General features: G+C 40.7%; 2 protein-coding genes across 24 annotated transcripts in view; one reads left to right on the top strand and one right to left on the bottom strand.

Moving 5' to 3' along the window:
• Positions 1–7,119, bottom strand: part of DOCK4 (dedicator of cytokinesis 4) — a 457,247-nt gene extending 450,128 nt beyond the window's left edge. For all 16 annotated transcript variants that reach the window (XR_014834200.1, XM_021079277.2, XM_021079279.2 and 13 more), the window contains exon 1: positions 6,788–7,119. Coding sequence is in view for 15 of the 16 variants with exons in the window: in XM_021079277.2 (XP_020934936.2) it covers positions 6,788–6,824 (37 nt within the window). In the remaining variant the exon portion in view is untranslated. The remainder of the gene's footprint in view (positions 1–6,787) is intronic.
• Positions 7,120–7,392: 273 nt separating this feature from the next.
• ZNF277 (zinc finger protein 277) overlaps positions 7,393–20,445 on the top strand; it is a 112,713-nt gene continuing 99,660 nt past the window's right edge. For all 8 annotated transcript variants that reach the window (XR_014834206.1, XR_014834204.1, XR_014834205.1 and 5 more), the window contains exon 1: positions 7,393–7,505. Coding sequence is in view for 2 of the 8 variants with exons in the window: in XM_005673239.4 (XP_005673296.3) it covers positions 7,415–7,505 (91 nt within the window). In the remaining 6 variants the exon portion in view is untranslated. The remainder of the gene's footprint in view (positions 7,506–20,445) is intronic.

Genomic DNA, 20,445 nt, shown 5'->3' with positions numbered 1-20,445 from the left:
ACGGTGGCCAAATAAAACTCTTAATACCATAAGATTTTTTGCCCACTTACAAAAATGTCTCTTTTGTTGAAAAGCACCTGTGTTCACCCAGTCATTCAAGCCAGAAGCCAGGAAGACATCCTAAACTTCCTCCTTTCCCTAGCTTCTGACGTCCAATTACCAAGCCCTTCTGTTCCCATCTCCGAAATATCTTAAATTTATGAAGAATTCTCTATGCAGGATTGCTTACCTGGTTCGGGTACTTCTCTCTTACCTCATCTATTGCAACAATTTCTCTTTAATCATTTTTATGCCAGGCCCCTCAACCACGAGCAACAATATGTGTTTTATAAAGTTGAATATTCATATAGCCAAACAAAGTAATTTTTAAAAAAGAATTTGCTGGTATTCTTTGTATTCTAACAATTCTCATCTGGGCGCTAATTACATCATCTGGGTCTACACGTTAACTACATCTTCTCTGTAATGCTGCACATTTTATGTAGTTTCAATCACTATATTTACTTTGATTTATTTTGTCACTTGACAATAGCTAACTGGAATGTATTTTGGAAATAGAATTATTTATGGAATTACACCATTTCATGACCATATAAATACCTTGCTGTGCTGATAACCAAAAGTGATTAAACTATTCCTGCATTGGAATTTATGTTCTTTCACAGACAACATGGCAAAGAACAAATCTGTGCATAAAGTGTTTTGTCTCTTAATTTTTTTTTTCATGTAAACTTTGAGCAGTCAGATTACTAATTCAAACTCCTGCTAAAAACTGTCATATTAGGCAATACAGCTCAGTGGATAAGAGAGCAGGCTCTGTGTAAGACTTTTGGGGTTCCAATCCTAGTTCCACCATTTCCTGTGTGACCTTAGACAAGTTACTTAACCTCTCTAGGACTCAGTTTCCTGTAAAATATGAGTGATAATTGAGACTCCCCTCATGGAGCTGTCCCGAGGATCAGCGAGAAAACATGTGACAAGTTCTTAGAACTATGCTTGGCAAGCAGCGAGTACGCCAAAAAGGCTATTTTCATATACAGGATCACGTTCATATTCAATACAACCAGTAGGATAATGCATATCCTTTTGCCACAACTTTCACCAAAAGGCATCAACACAATTTTTTGGTGATTCTTATTTACTTAGTAGATATCCAGTGTATCTTAGCACACATTTTTTGTTTCTTAATAAACTTAAATTGCTTTAATTAAAAATAGGCTTGGGGAACGTTATTTCTTTATTCTTTAGTATTATATATACTCTGGCCAAATAAGCTTACCAGGTCAAATTTTTAAGAAAACAATTATATGAGTTACCGTTTTCTCTTTTAAGAAGGATCAGCAATATGTAAAAGGATAGAAAAGAAGGCACCCCTACAACTGGCAAGACACCTCATTAGAGTCATTACATTTGTTCTTCTGTTAGAGCTGACAGAGATCATTGTCAAAGGAAATTATAGACAAAAATCCAAAATTGGTCATTAGGCAGTTGATCCCAGTCCATGTCAAAAGGATTCCCATAAAAAGACACACACAACCTTAAAGAGACAATTTGTACAATGTATGTGATGGCTTTGGATATGTGTTTCGTCTTTAATGAGAAATACTACATAAAAAGACAGACTTTGACTTACATGGAAAGAAAAAAGTAAATCCTAGGTTAAAATAAAAACAAATTGATATTTGTTAAAAACACCACCACCTCCATGAATGAACTTAACTAGAAACCCAACAAGGTCTGAGTTTCAGTCCTTCCTATACCACAATTGTGGTATCTAGAGCTTTTTCAACTATGGGTTGGGACCCATTAATAAAGTCATTAAGCCAAGGTAGTGACAATCTTTTTTTTCTTACAAAAAAGAATACATCACAGAAAATAAGAGCAAATGCTGTTTCACTTATATGTGTTTGGGTGGTGCTGGTTGGTACTGGTGGTGTCAGGAAATAAAATACATTTCCTATTACAGATGCCAGTTAAACAAGATTAAAAGCCACTAATTTAGAGTATAGGCATATCTCATTTTACTGCACTTCGCGGATACTGCGTTTTTGTTTGTTTTTACAAAATGAAGGTTGGGGGCAACCCTGCATTATCAGATGATGTTTGCAATTTTTTAAGCAATAAGGTATTTTTAATTAAGGCATTTACATTGCTTTTTAAACATAATGCTATTGAACACTTAATAGACTATAGCACTATGTAAGCATAACTTTTAAATGCACTAGGAAACCAAAAAAATTATGTGACTTGCTTTGCTGTATAATTCGCTTTATTGCATTGGCCTGGAACTGAACCCACAATATCTCCCAGGTCTGCCTATAAGTCACTTAACCGCTGTCAAGTTGTTTCCTCATCTCTTAAATGGAAAATTTTTTTAATCACTCTACTTCAGAGAGTCATCCAAAATAAAATAATTTCACATTTGTTCAACTATAAAACATTGTATTCATATGTTATGGCTACGGCACTTTGGTTGGGTTTCTTTAGAGTGAAATGTTTCTCTGCTATGTATGCTCACAACAGAAAGTCACTATGCTAGAAACTTGGTCATACTTAGCAAAGATCATTCTGAGAATGTAGTCTCCTAAAAAGTGGAGCTAGAGATACGAAAGCCTTAAATTTCTTGAAATGGGTAGTACTTACCATTAAGCTTCTGGGGGAAAAACAAGACTGAAGAAGAGAAGCAGCATCTCGGTGTTACTGCGGGGCCTCGTGAAATCATCACTCAGGAGAACATTCATAGGCTATTCCCACAGGAGGCCAGATCAAGAACATCAGCTGCCACCCCACTGTCTGTGCAGCCCTTCAATGGTACTTTACTTGGAGGTAGAAATCACTCACTCCCCTTTGCTTCCCACTGAAAGTTCAGAATTCCATGCCAGGCTCTAAATGCCACAAACAATTCCAGGGCGCGCATCATTCTTTAGCAATACATGTGATAACACATCATAGTCCCACACATCATAGTACCACAAACAGGAAACATTTAAGACTCTGGCTAAGAAACTGAAAACAGCTAAGAGGAAAGGTACACTCCCTTGTAACTCTCCCACACAGGCTACCATTAAAGCACGCTTCTGAGAAAAAGGCATTCTAAAGAGCCTGTGTAAATAAGAGATGGGACGTCTTCCCCTAAAATACAGGGCGCTTTAAAAGGGCACTTGGATTCCAACATGGATCAGCTCAAAAACCGCTTCAGGATAAATGGAGGACATGAGTATTTGTGCGAACTCAGTGATACCCATACGAGAATACTTCATTTTTTTAAATGGCATGACCTTCATATAAGCTTGTTTGGAGTTTTGTTTTTTGTAAGCCCCTTGGAGATGTTTGCGCTGATCAATCCAGACTGTTTTCGCCTTCAAAATTTAACTGGGTTCACACATGTAAAACATCTGGCTGAGTCTCTTAGGCTAGGGTTCAATCAGGCTCACAGGCTCACCTGGGAATGCTGCAAGGAAGCCTGCTGAGCAAATGAATGTAGAGATAGATCTGCAATGGTCTTAACTTTCTCTGTGACTAATTCCCACCACTTGAAAGGAGGGAAGGGGGGTATGACAGATGAGGACCTGCAGAAGGCAGACAGTGAACATGAGCAAAGTTGTAAAGGGGCCATCAAGAATGTTTTAGTCACTGCCCACAGAGGTCTTAGTGGAGCGAGAGAATCAAATAGATTTCAAAAGCGAGCAGCCAGCACCTTGGTTCTGGCAGCCTGCCAGGTAGCTTTTGCTTACCTGTGATCTTAGTTGGAAAACACGTGTGATGTGTCACAGCAAAAGTGTCTTTGTCAGAACAATCTCTACACAATGGGTATGTTTTTCCAACCAAAGAACACATTTGTTGAGAAGAGCTCTACAGAATTAATACTTCGAAGTATCTTGGATATCATTTGACCCTGAAACGTTACAGGACTCATCTAAGCTCACACTGCTGGCAGCATTGTCTAGCCTAGGACCAAGAGCTAAACAGAATTTCCCAAGATAAAATATGCCTATCATTGTGCCTACTAACACGTTTTCACAAGGTTCCTTATCACACTGGACCCTAGCTTTATCATTATACCTATGTAATTCCCTAGAACACTCAGGTATATGACTAAATATACATTCTTGTAAGACGGTTCATCAATTAAATGAAGGAGATGGAGCCCACATACCAGGTTTGAAAAGAATTTCTATCTCCGATATACCCTACTACGGGTATGAAATTTAAGTAATTTCATCCTTGTTCACAGTAGGTTGCTTGAAAGCGAAACACTAATGTATAAAAACATTCAATTATTTCGTACATGATGGGTGGCAGATAAGAAGTATCATATTAGAAATATACAATTTGCATGGAAACTTCAAGTATTCAAAGTTACAAAGATGAATTTATTTCAAAGAATAAAGAAATTGCAATACGACGATACCTGATATCAGCCAAACATTTGGGACCATCATATATCTTTTTCTTAGTACTTATTAAAAAAAACTAGGCAAGGAAAGCATAAACACTACCCAAGTTTATTAATAAATAACAACTTGCAGCATAGGCAGCTACAAATAGTGCTCGCTATGGTGAGAAATAAAGTCCACACATAAATATTCTAGCAAAATTTTCACTACACACACACCTAACAGATGGATTCTAAAAAACAGCTAAGCATTCCATAAGCCAAATGTTCAAAAATTAATAAAAGATGATTAACTTCATATACTATAATTACATGTTATAATGTAATATAGTAAAAGATGACACACACAGTGCTCTATGTGTGATATTGTATAAATGAGCACAATGGACCCCTCTCTGCTCTCATCTCACTAAACCTCCTTTTTCCCAAGTGTGTGCTCACCCTTCTACCTCCTCCAACCTCCTCTGCAACCAAATCACAACCACCCAAAGGCGAGGTGTCGGCTGCAGCCCAAAACATTTGACTGATAACATCCGGTTTGCCATTCCAGGAAATCCCACAGTGTGTCTTAAGCCTCTGCCCACAGCTTGCAAAGAAAGGCGAGAGAAGAACTAATCAATACAAGCACCCCAGCTGTGACCTGGCACATAAAGAAATCAAGAAAATAAATCCCCTCCATAATCTGTATAATTTAACACTTGGAAGAAAGCAACATCTGGGATGAACTCCAAACGGGACAGTGTTGCTTGATGTCTGTGCTTCCTGCACTGGATGTTAAGCCTGGTGACAAGGGAACTCGGTTCCTCACCAGTTCAGCTAAGGCAATGTCTCTCCCTTGCAAGGGCTAATCTATCCCAAAAAGGGGGCGAGTGAAGAGAAGGAAATGTCTATGCTTTGCCAGTACAGTGCCTGGCAAAGACTCCCCTTAACGCTTTAAAGACAGGGAAAGCTGGAACTCCCTCCCAAAGATGGGTCCTGGACAAACTATTGTCTTGCCAACCAGTCAAAATCCAGAATGAAAGCTAATGTAATATAGGAGATTGACTTTGTTTAATTACACAGTCCTTTCAGAGGACTCCAAAATCCTATCCCTTGGCTAAGTTGAAAAAAAATAATAATAATCTTATGACTATGACTCCCTGGAAAGGCTTTCCAGATTTTTTAAATCATAGAAAAATGAATTTAGAACATAAGCAGATACCTACACATTATCTAAGTCACTAGATCTATACTCAATTTATTTAAAAAAAAAAAGTCCACCAATCAGCAGGACAGGGCATTATAGGAAATAAAGATTGTTAGTAAAATCCATAACGCTTTCTCTCTGTTAAATCTTTTGAGAGGTTATAATTGCATTTGGCTGCTACAAGCTTGTCAGAGAGCCTGGCTTCTTAATAGTCACTACCCTAAAAGGAGTAACTGTCAAGGGGCGACCCAGCTGAAATCAAACAACAAAAACGGGAACTGTAATCGGCCTGAAATGGGAGGAGGGAAAGGAAGGGAGACTCCTGTATTCATCCGTCAACATTAATGTCCTTTGTTGTTCACCTTTGCACAGAACGGCGAGCGTTACCCTGTTCCTTCTCCTCCAAACACCAGTGTCAGGGTAGTCCTTCCCCAAAAGCCGTCTCCGTGCCTCTAAGACCCAAGCTTTCCGATTCCCTCTCCCCATTATCGCTCCACAGCTGTCCTCCATCACCACCCCCACCGGCTCACCCCGGGCAGAGAGGGTGATCAGAAGTAAAAACATTGCTGAAATACCGGTTCCCCTCCAAAGACCAAAGAGCAGAGCGGCGCAGATGTTGAAATTTACCAATCCCCCCCGCCCGTCAACACACACACAGGGTAACCCGGGATGAGAGTCCCCGGCCGGACTCTGTCAGAGCGGCTCTTTTGAGGACGGTGCCACATTCCGCACTCTGGGAATGCTGAAGGGAGGCAGAGGGAAGGTTCTGCGCCTCCCTTCTGTTTTGGGGCTGTTCACTTAGCGCGATTGTTGTTGTCTCCCTCTCCACCCTGGGAAATCGTTACAGCCCTTGCCGCCTTGGGGAAAGGTAGAAGCTGGAGAGGAACGCGGTTCGCTCTCCTCTTGCAACTTGACACACACACGCCCCGTCGCCACTACAAACTCCGCAGGCAGAGCCTGCAGCGGGCGGGCTGGCCGCGCGCTCCCCCCAGCCGCTGCCCGGAGCGCCCATCAGACACTGAGCGGCGAGACCCCAGAGCGCACCCCTCTGCCCGGAGCTGGCTGGGTAAAGCCCCGAACCCGCAGCGCGATGCCAGGATGAGGCATTTCCAGCCGGGAGAAGAGAGAGTCGCCAGGGCAAGGACGCGAAATACGCACCCGCTCCGGCCAGAGCGGAATAAAAAGTTCGCCCCGCGGAGACTCACCCACGCCGTATTTCTCGTGCTCTGTAGGCATCCACATGGCTAAAGAGGGGTTCGGGGTCTTCGGGCTTTGTAATCCCCTCACCCCTTCTCCAGCTCACAACAATGCACAGCTCCGGAGTAGCGTCTGCAGCGCTGGAGCCCGGCGGCTCCGCGCGGGCTGCGGGCGCTGGGCAGGGTCTGCACTGGAAGCTCGCGAGTCCGAGGTTGACACCGCGCGGCCGAGGCTGCGCCGCCCGCCGCTCTCCAGGCGGCGGCTGCTCACAGTCCTCCGACGCGCTCCCGGGAACCCAGCGGCGCAGTCATTGTTCTGATTCACTGAACTAAGCGAACACGCCGGGGCACTCTCGGGCGCACCCCCGCCCGCCAGCGCCTCTTCCAGCCCTCCCTGCCCAGAGCCTGCGCAGCACACTGGGAATTGTAGTTCTGGGTCTCTCCATCCCGGAAGGGGGCGTGGCACTAGCATGTAGGGCGGGGTTATGTTCTGATCGTCACGTCCTATTGGCCCAGAACGTGACGGCACGGCGTGGGAGTGGAGGAAACGCCGCGTCGATGGGGACTTCGTTTCTAGGCGCGTTTCCATTGGTTGCGCTCCTGCCCGTGACCCTCCCTTTTTTCTTCAGCCGCGTAATGGCTGCTCCCAAGACCCAGGGGGCTGCTCCCCAAAAGGAGGAAGACGGTGATGGCAGCAGCGGCGGAGCCGGAGTTTTCACTTATGAGGGTGAGTACAGTACCTCTGAGGTGCAAGTGGTTTATTTTCCTTTTTCTCCCACCTAGAGTGCAGCTGACTGCGGGGCGGACCCCAGCTCTAAGGCCACCTGGGGGCGCGAAGGGGCCACATGAGGGGCCCCGAGGGACATGGTGGGGTGGGCGGCGGCAACTTGAAGGGGTCTTTCTGAGAAGGAAGAGAAAATGGGATGGAATGGCTTTTCCGAAGCCAAGGAAGTTCTCTGAGCGTTTATCCTGCCTTTGGAGCTCGCACCTTTGCGCTCTCTGCCGAGTGAGTGGGCGTGGGTCAGGTCAGGTTCCGGCCTGTGTGCTGTTAACTCTGGGATTAGCAGCGTTTTCCTCGCCAGTACCCTACCCCCGCTTCGATTTGCTTGCTTTGGCCTCTGAAGATAAGTTTTATTTGGGTTCGGGCGGATTTCCAGTTGCAGACTGGTCGCTGCCTTGCACGCCCCAGATTTTCTCAGTGGCTGGCTCGTGCAGCCTCTGAAGGGAGAGTGTGTGGCTCTCAGAGCTTCTCCCGTTGCTCATTGACTGCCCTTGGCATTCTCCGGGATTGGTGGAGCTGGGTCCTTGGAGCAAGAGGAAAGAAGCGGCAATTGGCTCTCGTGGCTTGAGAGAAAATCTTCACAGCTTCTTTGGCTTTACCTAACTTTCAAGTTGTCCTTTTATCCGGTGCAGAGGGCAAAAAAATCAAACTTTGAAAGCTGCTGGGGGATTATCTTTAGAATTCCTAGCCCAATTCTTTTACCTTTAATCTATATATTTATCCCCCACCTGACTCCCTTCTTTTTTGATTTGATATGTAACTTAACACAGCTAGTTGTCTTTTTCTAATGGACATGGTTTTGGAGCTTCATTTTAGTTCTCCACCCTTATTGCGGTTTTGTAAAATTTCTTTCTTTGCTTTTGCATTCGTGGTTAAATTGACATTTTTGTCTTAGCACACAGACTGTGCTATGTCTTCCCACTTCCCATCCTAGTGGAACCTCCTACCTCTGAAATTATTTCAGCACTTCTGCCAAAGAAATCTTTGGTAAGCTCCGTACTTAAATATTGAGTTATATCCACATCCTAAACAATTCATTCCAGGGTTGGCCATATAGTCAGATCTTATCTAACAGTAACATACTCTTAAGGTTTTCCAGCTTCTCAAAATTCCAGAGGGTTACGTGTTTGAACATTTGAAGGTGGAATCCTTTGTAAATTGATCTCATAGATTAACTCATAAAGAAGAAAATGGTGTGCCTTTCAAAAACATTGTAAAACTTTTAAATATCATTACTTGTTTTTAAATTATAAAACTTTTCATTATAAACTGTTCAAACTGTTCAGAAATGTGTATGGTAAAAAACTGCAACATTTCAAAGTTTCCCCATCACACACAGTCCCATTCCCAAAGTAACAACTTTTACAGGTTTGGTGTGTGTTCTAATATATGGCTGTGTGACACACATCTGTATAGTTTTGGGGGTTTTTTTTAAATAAAAAGGGCTCATTCCGTGTAAGCATAAAGATCTGTCACCTTCTTTCTCACAATGATCTGTTAGAGACATTCTTCTACATCAGTACATTTATTGATTCATTCTTTTCAAGGACTATGCCCGTAGTATTCCATAGTATGGACATACCCTACTTCAGCTTTTCCTCTGTTAATGAACGTATACTGTAGCTTTAGTTTTTCAGTAATGTAGCGAACAACTTCACATACATGCTTGTTCACCAGGTGTGTATTTCTTGAGGAATTGGGTCAAAGATGACACACATTTAAAATTGTGGTAGATATCAGATTTTCCTCTTAAAGAGTGTATATAAACATTCCTACCAGTAGTCATATGAATATTCTTTTCTCCATATACTTACCAAACTGTGATGACCAGCATTAATTCAGGATGAATTTTTAGATAACTATTAGATTGAATTGAGTAACTGATAGGAAGCATAATTTTAGGTTCCAATTTTACAACGAAGATATTGAGCAGCAGAACTGCCTAGTAGTCTCACTGATTTGTAGCAGTCAATGGAAGTTTAATGGTTGATTTTTATGTTGTTTTTATATGTGTTAAGGTTGTCATTAAAAATTCTCTTCAGAGTTCCCGTTGTGGCGCAGCGGAAACGAATCTGACTAGTAACCATGAGGTTGCGGGTTCGATCCCTGGCCTTGCTCAGTGGGTTAGGGATCTGGCATTGCCATGAGCTGTGGTGTAGGTTGCAGACGTGGCTCGGACCCTGCGTTGCTGTGGCTCTGGTGTAGGCCGGCAGCATGGCTCTGATTCAGTGCCTAGCCTGGGAACCTCCATATGCCATATGCTGTGGGTGCAGCCCTAAAAAGCAAAAAAAAAAAAAAAAAAAAAAAAAAAAATCTCTTAATAACCTGTTTATTATCCTGTGACTTTACCAACATTCTTTTACAAGCCTGCAAAGTGTGATACAGGTTTTGGTGGAAATAATGTAGATTCATATTTTTCTGTTAAAGCAACTACTTCAGTTATCAAAAATGTCTTCCCCTATAAAATCACTGATTTCTTGAAAAATGCCTCTTTTAACAGGTTTCTCTCTAATTAAAATATCAATCTGTGTATTTATATTATGAAACAGAAGGGACTAGGGAGTCTTTTTATAGGAATCCTTGCAATTCTACAAATTTCTGCTAGAATGAGTCACTGGGTAGTATGCATGCAGGTTCAGCACCTTCCCTGAGGTCTGTGTGTCATACTTCCTGAGGCACCATCTCTTTCCAGGGAAGGCCCTAATCTTCCACAACACTGCTTTCCAACCATTTGAACAGTAACTAGCATTTCATATTGTCCCCTAAAATTAAGAACAGGTAATAAACCTTCCAATAGTTCTCACACTTGGGGATATTACTGGGGAAATTTTTCCGATGAAGTTGATTTTTTCTGACAGTGTCAACCTGTGCTTCCATCGGTATCATAAGAGTCTGACAGAGTCAACTTTTTTTCTCTGCAAATGCATGACCAGTAGATGATGATCATGGTAATACCTCTTTGGATTTATAATTCTTTTCCTCTGGAGACCTTATTAACTCATTTGTGATGTCTCTAGAAGAAATGGGGGTAGCAGGTGGTGTCATCTCCTCATTCTTATATTTCCCATTTTGATAAATAGCATCAAGCTTTAAAAACCTAGGAAGCACCCTTGATTTCTGTCTTGCCCTCAGGTCCTAAATCTGATCAGTTACCATGTCTTATCTTCCTGTGCCTGAAAGAATCTTTTGAATCCCTTCTTTCTCTTCATCTCTTAGAATAGCCACTATTCTAACCCTCACCATCACTGCTGAATTACTTGTGTCCTGACTCTCCAAGCTGTGCTTTTGGGAACTAAAACCTTGTCATTAGTTTTTGTCTGCTCGACCCTATTCTTGGCAGTATTTAATAAATGTTTGACCAGAACTGAATTCTAGCTTGAATGATTACAAAATCTTCCTATTGATCTCACTGGCCCTTGATTTTCTCTCTCTTAATCCATCTTCCAAAACTCAAATATATTCATGAGTCTTTAATCAGATCTTTAGAGTAACTCTAACATGTGGTATTTAAGGTTCTAATCTACTTTATAAGCCTCATCATCCATACCCTGCTTCCCTTCCCAAGTGTCCATTATCACACTTTCCATATCAGATTATAGTTAGTTGTTGGCAGTTTTTTTTCTACATCAATAGACCGTGAACTTCCTGAGGGCAAGAGTTATCTTATCTTACTTTCATACATCCAGTGCTTATCAGAACTGTGTGTAGTCAACCCTCTATAACAATTTAACAGTTAGGATCTGTATGAAATTTATCCAAAATACTTAAAATGACTAGTATTTTAAGCAGACGTATTAAAGTAGAATAAAAAACTGAGTAGAATAAAAAACTGAGTAGATGTTATATGCTTGTGAAAATTAGGCATCCCAACTGGAAGATGCAAATAGCATCTTGAAGATGATACTTTGCCAGAGGTAATCATAGTTAGCATTTTAGCATAGTTTTTCAGTCTTTTTTAAGTGAAGTGTTAGTGTTTAGATAATGATTAAATGTTTACAAGAATACTTCAGTTCTTTCCTTTATAACATTGTAACCTTGTGAGTGAACTGCTGCAGAGACTTTGAAATCTGTCTTCCAATTTCTGTATGGCTTTTATCCAACTTTCCACAGGTTGTCATCTCATTTCCAACATTAATGCTTAGGTCCAGTCTCATATATTTGACATGACATTGGAAAAAGGACTAGACCCTATCTTGGAAAAACTGTATTTAAATTTCAATTCTGACATTTAGGAGCTGTGTAACATAGTTTTATTGCGTATCTGCTACATTTATGAAAATGTAGATATATTGCCTACCTTGCGGAGTTGCTCTGATTATTTCATGGAATTGTATATTTATGAAAACCCAACATAAAGTTCCTTTTATAAAGTTGAAACTCAATAAATATCAGTTACATTCAGTATAAAAATATGCCTAATTGAACCATAAAACTGCCTACTCTCCAATTCACTTAGGAAGCAATCTAAATTGTGGTGTAACCAAGGGGAAGCTTAGGAATGTGGTGGTGATAACTGCTTAGTCCGCCCATGCATTCCTAGGGATTGTCAGAGTGTCTGCTGGTGCCCCATATTGGTATTGCAACTATGTGGTCTGAAGGCCTTTTATATTCTCTCTTATACTCTTTCTCACCCCTGCCCAGCACTGCCCCCTCATATCCAGCTCCCAGCTCTTCACACATAACACCCACATTCAGAGTCAGCAAGCTCAGATAATCTGACATACTGGGATGGCCTTGCAAGGTACAGGCCAGAGGGTGTCATGGAAGAAAAAGAATTACCTGTGCTAGGTTTGGTATAAGATTCTGAAGGGGCCTTCTTCAGAACATCCTTTTGTTTTCCTTTAAAACATATGTGGGACCCCACTTGTAGAATATTAAGAGGCAATATTATAAAGGAGATATTATCACAATGATGATGCTGATGGTAGCTAACATTTGAGCAGTAACTGTGCCAAGTGCTATTTCCAGTGCTTTTACAGATCTTACTTCATTTTGTCTCACAACATCCCTGAAGTAGATACTCATATTATCTCCTTTTTATTTACAAATGAGGAAACTGGTACAAAGAGCAGCTTACACAAGGTCACAGAGAACCTTTATCCTATTTACTATTACAAAGATGTCTCATAGTAACTAAATTCCACTAGATGAGGTCTGAAACACTTTCTGTAAACATAAATGTGTCTAAAGTTAATGTTCATATAGAGAAGTAAAGTGGTATTAGAAAAGAGTGTAAGTGTACATTCTGAGGTTGGAACAATTCACTATCAAATCCTGGTTACTTACCAGCCACAGACAAGTTAAACAGCCTCTGAACTCAGTTTCTCATCTGTGAAATAAGTAATAGTCATTATCTGTCATGATGGAATGTTGAAATGATTAATGAGATGCCTGGTCTTCAATAGATGATGACATTTATTTCAGTCATAAGTGTAGACCATGTGTGCCTAAGGTGATACGGGTGATAATTTTGAGTGCTACAACCTTAATGTGTCTTTTCCATTTTATGACCAGGCTTCTGTGGAGGGATCTGGTAGATATTTACAGTGTCAGACACTGAATTTATGTACATTTCTCATTGATTGACATAGACCTTCCATTCATGTAAAAGAATAGCACTGCCCTCCACAACACGTTTGAAAAACTGAAGATGCTGTTGACCAGGTTCAAATAATAAAAGTCCTGCTTTCTTCTAAACATAAATCCGTAAGTGCATCGAAACAAGAAGTGTACATAAACTGCCCGTCCAGCAGTTGAATCGTTAAATGCTTTTATTAGCTGTTCTTGGAGAACTTTGCCAGAGCTCGGGTTTAGTTTTGCTGTGATTTATTTAAAAAACTTATCACACTCTCAATGAATTGGCACTTCACTTACAGTGCCTTGAAGAATTACCATCTCTTGCTGGAACAAATGTGTTCTACTGACTTCATTGACCCAAAGGTGAGCAGGGCAGCTTTTTCCAGAAGTGGTGATGAATTTGTCTGATCAGTCTTCTGCCTTTTCTTTACATCTCGGCCAATGCTCTTTGTGACCAGTGTCATTTATTTGTAAGATAGACAACTGGGGTTGAGTACTATCTTTAGCTGCAGGGACCAAGTAAAGTTTTTAGACCTAAACAGGACTTAAAACCTTTGTTTAAATGGGGGCCAGGGGGAAGCCAGAGGGGGTGTCAACAGTTGAGAAGTGATAGACTATTTTAAGTGGTATAAACTAATGTGGGATACTTTAGAGCTTTTTTATGTGTAGTATATATTTAATCAGTACATTCAGTAAATATGTGTGGAAGGAAAACCTGAATTAAGAGTTATAAATCTGGATTCCCATCGTGACGCAGCAAAAACGAATGCAACCCCAGTTGCTGTGGCTCTGGTGTAGGCTGGCGGCTACAGCTCCAATTAGACCCCTAGCCTGGGAACCTCCAAATATCATGGGTGTGGCCCTAGAAAAACGACCCAAAAAAAAAAAGTTAGAAATCTTGGAGTTCCCATCGTAGCTCAGCAGTTAACAAATCTGACTAACATCTAACATCCATCAGGACGCAGGTTACATCCCTGGCCTTGCTCAGTGGGTTGAGAATCCAGTGTTGCCGTGAGCTGTGGTGTAGACCTGCAGGTACAGTTCCGATTAGACCCCTAGGCTGGGAACCTCCATATGCCAAGGGTGTAGCCCTAAAAAGCAAAAAAAAAGAGAGAGAGAGAGTTAGAAACCTGGATTCTGATACTGAATTTGCTCCTTTGTAGCAGTATGAACCTTGGAAAAAAAATCATTTAAGCCCTCTGAGCCTCAGTCTCATTATAAAAATGCTGTAGCTAAGTATTCTTGGGAGATTGAGTGAGGCACTCTGTAAACTTTGATACACTATGAAAATATAGAGATGAGTGATTCTATGAAGGTCTGGCACATGAGCAGTGGGTTTTTAGAATTGGACAAACTGGATTCCAAAATAGCTGTCCGTTAAAACCTGTTTGGCCTTGAGCAAGTCATGTGACCTCACTATTGTTTTCATCACAACTGCCACTGCTACTACAGTGGTTTGGAACTATGACTTTAAAATGCTTACAGACTAACATTAGAATTTGAATCAAGACATGTCTGGGAGTTCCCGTCGCAGTGGTTAACGAATCCGACTAGGAACCATGAGATTTTGGGTTCAGTCCCTGGCCTTGCTCAGTGGGTTAAGGATCCGGCATTGCCGTGAGCTGTGGTGTAGGTTGCAGACACGGCTCAGATCCTGCATTGCTGTGGCTCTGGCTCAGATCCTGCATTGCTGTGGCTCTGGCGTAGGCCGGTGGCTACAGCTCCGATTGGACCCCTAGCCTGGGAACCTCCATATGCCGCACGAGCGGCCCAAGAAATAGCAAAAAGACCAAAAAAATTAAATAAATAAAGACATGTCTGTGGTTTTATAATATGTAAACCCTTTGGGACAGGGACTATCACATAGTGCTTTGGTTCACCTCAACTTCTGCGACAGTGCCATGATCATGGCATCTGGTGTTGGCTGAGTGGTAACTGTGGATCAGCTCCACTTTGGGGACTGTGTGGGCCACAAGTGAAGAAGAAACCCCTGGCCTTATCCATGGGGACATTTCAATGTAATTGGGGGGGGGGGGCTCCACATTCATATTTTACCAGAGCTAATGGGAGAGCCCTTTGTTTGTTCATATTACACTCTGGGAAGAAGTGGATACATTTGGATCTGCAATTTGTATTCATTGACTGAGGAGCAGAGTAAAGCTTTTAAATGTGGTTATTTAAAAGAAAGGAAATGCATGCTCCATCTCCTGGTTTCCCTAACACTGTCCTTATTTCATGCTTTTTCTCAACTAAAAGATGAACCCTCCCCCAAGTAATTACAGAGGCCTTGCCTTTAACAATTCTTTTTTTTTTCTTTTTTTTTTTTTTAGTGTTTTTATCCAAAAGCTTAGACTTGTTTTTTAAGAGAAAGACTTCAGAATTATAATTGTGGTTATTTATTTAACACAGTCTTCTGTTATGTAACAAGCTGCTATTCACCAGTAATAGCCAATTAGAAAAGAAAATATCTTGTACCACAAATCGTAATTACCATTATAAAGCAATTAATAGAGGGAACTGTTGCTGAACAGTAATGTAACATCAATCAAGCTATCTTTGCTAAAGCACCATACAACTAATTTCCACAGATGGAAGAGGGAAGAGGAAGGGGAAAAGGTGTCTGAAAGCATATTGGAATTTCTTACAAATTAGTTGATGGGTAACTGTTGAATGCTTTATAAATATGCACCCACATGAAGGAAAGTAATGCTGATTATCTCCTGGAGCTGTGTGCTATTTTTCCAGCATCAGTGATCATAGTCAGTATGTTTAGTGGAAAGCCCACTGGACAGAAGACCTGGGTTTTAAGCCCACTCATGCTTCCTCTTGGTTCTGTGATTTTAAAGAAGTTATTTGCACTCCTGGTTAAGATTTCCTGGTTTGTAAACCAGAGAATTTGTTTACATTAGCATGCTTTCAACTAATCTTACAAATCTAAATAAAAGAAAGAGAAGGTAGGCTTTCAGCTAGGAAGTCCAATTATATATATCAGAGTCTGTGTAGCAAAGAAAAAAACGGTATTTTGATTTTCCCTTGAGAATTAGTTACACATTAGTTGCACATGTGAATGTCATTAATCAAGCATATCCAGCTAGAAATTTAGTGGAGAACCACTGGCAATAGCTTCTAGGGTCTCTTAATCCAAGAGATTATGGATTGATCCTTATAATGCATGGCATCTTACCCCACCCTCTCTCCTTTACATGTTTTATTGAATGATGCATATCTGAAAGAGCTTTGATAGAACTGAGAATTCATTCAAAAATTTTTATTAAACATCTGCTGTGTGCAAGCTTCCGTAGCTGCCCCCACAGCCTGCGAAAGTCCTTAGGCCAGCGGTCGAACCTTCAGTCAGACCCCCACAACAACAGCAATCCCAGCCACAGCAGAGACAACACTGGATCTTTCACCCCCTGAGTCACCAGGGAACTCCAAACTTGTGTATTTTAGATACTGTAGAATACAGAGGTGAAAATAAGATAGGTCTTGCCATCAAGGATATTATGGCCTAATAGGGAAGATACTAAGTGCATAAATAACTATATTACAAAGTAGAAAGTGCTAAGGACCATCAGAGTGATCAAGATGGAGTTGAGCAAGAAAAAGATGGTACTGAACAGGTGGTCCTGAGCCTTCAAGTTGAGTAAGACTTGGATATGCAGAAATAAGGAAAAGCATTAGGCTTAGACAAAGAGAGGGAACAACAACAACAAAAAAAAACTGAGGGCATATAGGAGCAATGAAAAGTTTAGAAAGTTGAGTTGAAGCTATATCATATAGTCTCAGATGTTAGACCCTGACTCTGCAGACTTGAGGAAAGGGAATAACAAAGTCAAGGTTTAATGAGGTAACAGTGTACTGAAGAGGGGAAATTGAGTCAGGAGGCATGGGTATTTACCAAAGCAGGAGATAATGGAGACTCATACTAGATTTTAATAATATGCCCTTGTTGATAAAGTCAGGTGACCAGTCAGTCCTATAAGGAAATTCCTGAGATTAGGAAAATATGCCAGGGCAGAGCTGGTTGATTCTTTGACGAGAACTATGAAGAGCTGTCTTTGATAGCTTGAGGTCCACTTGAGCTCTGTTACAAGGACGGCTCAGAGTGCAGGCAGAGAACACCATATAGATGATAAATCAAGCATCAGAGAACAGACAGGTAGAGAGATCTCAGGTAGTGTAAAGAAAACCTGAGTGGGACAATAAAGTGGTTAAAAAAAAAAGATTTTATTCAGCAACTATTGCAATAGAAGGGAAAAGATCTCAACATAAAACTGTGCTTACTTCCAGATTCAAGGGAAGGTGGGGATTTTTAGACAAAAAGACAAAGAGTAGGTTGAGGGGAGTTGGGTGATGGAAAATTAAGGAAACATCAAGGGATTCTGGTATAACAGAGCAGGGGTTCACATGCCTGCAATGCAGAAAGCCAAACTCTTGATGGTGCAAGTTTGCAGCAAAGTCAGGGATTTATTGCAGGGCACCACACAAGGGAGTGGGAGACGAGCCTTAGAGCCACTCTAACTTCTTAATTGTAATTTTGGGAGTTAGGATGTCTCTGGTTTACAATTCTCTGGCCAGGTGGTCCTTGGCTTGGGGATCTATTAGCTCATCTTGCCCTGGAGAAACAATCTGAATTTGTATATGAATGATGTTATCACCAGCAATGTTAGTCATCTGACTCTGGATGGTGAGTGTTCATTTAGCTGGAGATTGAGGTCAGAGGGGATAAGAAAGGGAATAAAGTTTTGGATAAAGAGGTTAATCATAAACTCAGCAGGGCAGCTCTATTTTAGGAGGACATGGTTTCCAGGGCTAAACAGACTTAACAAGATTCTTGTTGAAGGCCAGCTGGGGTAGTAAGATAGCACCTGGAGTATGGTAGCAATGGAAGAACCCCATCAGAGATGGAGGGTCGGGGATCCTCTCCAAACTGACTTAGCAGGTTTCTTGCTAAAACCAGGCTGTACAGGTCTAGCAAGGCCTGGTTGAGAAAAGGGTTGAGAGGGGTCTGACTAAAGTTTGGTCAAGGAGAGAGTCTCTGTAGCAGGAACACAACCACAAGTAAACTGGATTTTAGAGACAGGACTCAAATCAGTGAAAGGCCTTAGGAAAACAGATTTAGAGGAACAGGGATTCCGGGTAAGGCGTGGGGTCAGACAGTTTACAGAATCAGGGCAGCAGATTGAAGACTCAGTTACTAGAAAAGGTATACATTAAAGCTTGGTTCCAAGAAATTAGTCATATGCCCAATGACTAGCATCCCAGACCCAGATGGAGATGAAGCCAAGAAGACTGGGCCACTGGCTTGAGGTGGTCCCCTGCTGGAGTAGAGCCAAACTGCTAGTGGGCGTAGGGACCCCTACCTTGCTGATTGGCAGTATTGGCAGGGGCTTAGCTCCAGGCAACTCATTACAGTCGCTCATATGGCCACTGAACTCCTAACCCTGAGCTCATTAATCCTGAATAATCAGCCAGCTGTAATGTAATTCTCAAGTATAAGGTGATAATACTCTTTCTTTTTCTTGACCCCTAGACTACATGGGTATTTGATGCCACAAAGAAAGATCCCGTTCTTGATCTTTTTCCTTTTGAAACATCTTAGAGTTTATTGACAAAACAGATTAAACCTATAATGTTAATTATTTTCCCCTGTTAATAAGGTATCTTTAGGTATCAGTTGTTATAATTGTTTCCATAAACAGAGCACAGTCCCATTTTCCTTTCATTACGTGAAACCCAGAGTACATCACACCATACACATTTACATGTTCTTAGTCTTTCATTTTAATTAAAAATGAATTAAACTTTTAAATAGTGGAGTGAAAAGAAATTCATTTCTTTGCTGTCATACTTTTGAGATACATTCATAGAAAAATGCATTCTCATTTTTTGTTCATCTGCATAGGTAGGACTAATGTAAATTTAGTATGCTATTTGTTTTTAGAGACAGTATTTCAGGACTCCATGAAATTCTAAGACAGAAAAAGTATTGCACTACCCTTTGCCCTAAGATGTTCATGTGCAAATACTGAATTGAATAAAGTTACTTCTTTCTTACTTTAGGACTTAAGTGTGCAATTTTTGTGACTGTCACAAAAAATAAACATCAGATTGCAGTTTCCCAAATATTTAACTATACTACCTTTTCCTCAGATAGCACCTATTAACATTTAATGGGATGCTAGTATCCATGGAATTTGATTTGGCAAATGCTAATGCTAACCAGGGTTGTCTCGCCCTTAAACAGATCATATTTATTAAGAACTTAGACATTCCCAACAGTTCATCTGTAAACATCTTTAAGAAAAGATTGTTCACCCTGAGTCTATAATAGAGTATTAAGCACAGGGTAAAACCAACAACCAGAACTCTTTGTTCTATGTCACAGACATATGACATCCTCTAAGGAGTATTTTCTTTTCTTATATCCAGAAAGCCAGAATTCTTTTAAAAACGTTCAAGGTAGCATTGAAATAATATTTGTATAAGCACTTTAGCGCAGCTTGAGAACTCTTCAAATTTTTGTCTTGTGTTTATTTTAGTGTCCCTTCCTTAGTACATTTGCATATTGACCGATAAAAGAAGTTGTTCCTAAGTAACCAATTTCTGATCTACTGTTCCAGAGCACTCAACAAGCCTGTGTTTCTTGTTAAGGCAGGTAACCATAGCTATTTGATACATTATTTAAGGTTATAAAATTTTAATTTACATTTCTCTATCAGTTTTCATTGACTTCAAAAATATAGGTTAGTTGCAGTTTTTTTTAATTGCCTGTGTTTGGCATCATTGTCAGAAATGTCAGAGTTTCTGAATTACTGTTTATTAATAAAATGATGAATCCAGGCATCTCTTTGATGTAAAATCCACAACTAGTGTTATCGAGAGGAATTTTTTAGTGAAAGGGTTTTTTTAGCTTAGAAATGATTCATGGGATCATTGTTATTCACTTTTAGTTAGCAGTAGTTAGAGCCAACCGGCAAGTCTCCATTTCTCCAGGATTCTGTTACATTAAATGTGATTTCAGAGTAGACCGATTTAGGCAAGCAGTGTGTTAAGTGAAACAACTGGATGGCATCCTTTATCTTGTCACCTTTTCTAAAATTACGTATTTGCTTATGTCCCTTATACCTTAATAAATCATATTCTGAACTCATCTGGTTTATAGATGCTTATCAAAAATTATTATAATGTTATTAGCTGTTTTTCGGACCCTGCTGTGAAATGCATACATACTTGTGGAAACTCAAACACATTTTCATAATTTTTTTATGTTGTATCCCATTGTTACACTTCATAAATATTATAATCC

This window comes from Sus scrofa, chromosome 18, assembly GCF_054392235.1.
Source record: "Sus scrofa isolate SSC_HxYL_T2T_F1_AM1 chromosome 18, Sscrofa_HxYL_maternal_Yorkshire_Landrace_v2.0, whole genome shotgun sequence".
In the NCBI taxonomy this organism is placed as follows: Eukaryota; Metazoa; Chordata; class Mammalia; order Artiodactyla; family Suidae; genus Sus; species Sus scrofa.
This window is presented reverse-complemented; position numbering and strand designations above follow the sequence as displayed.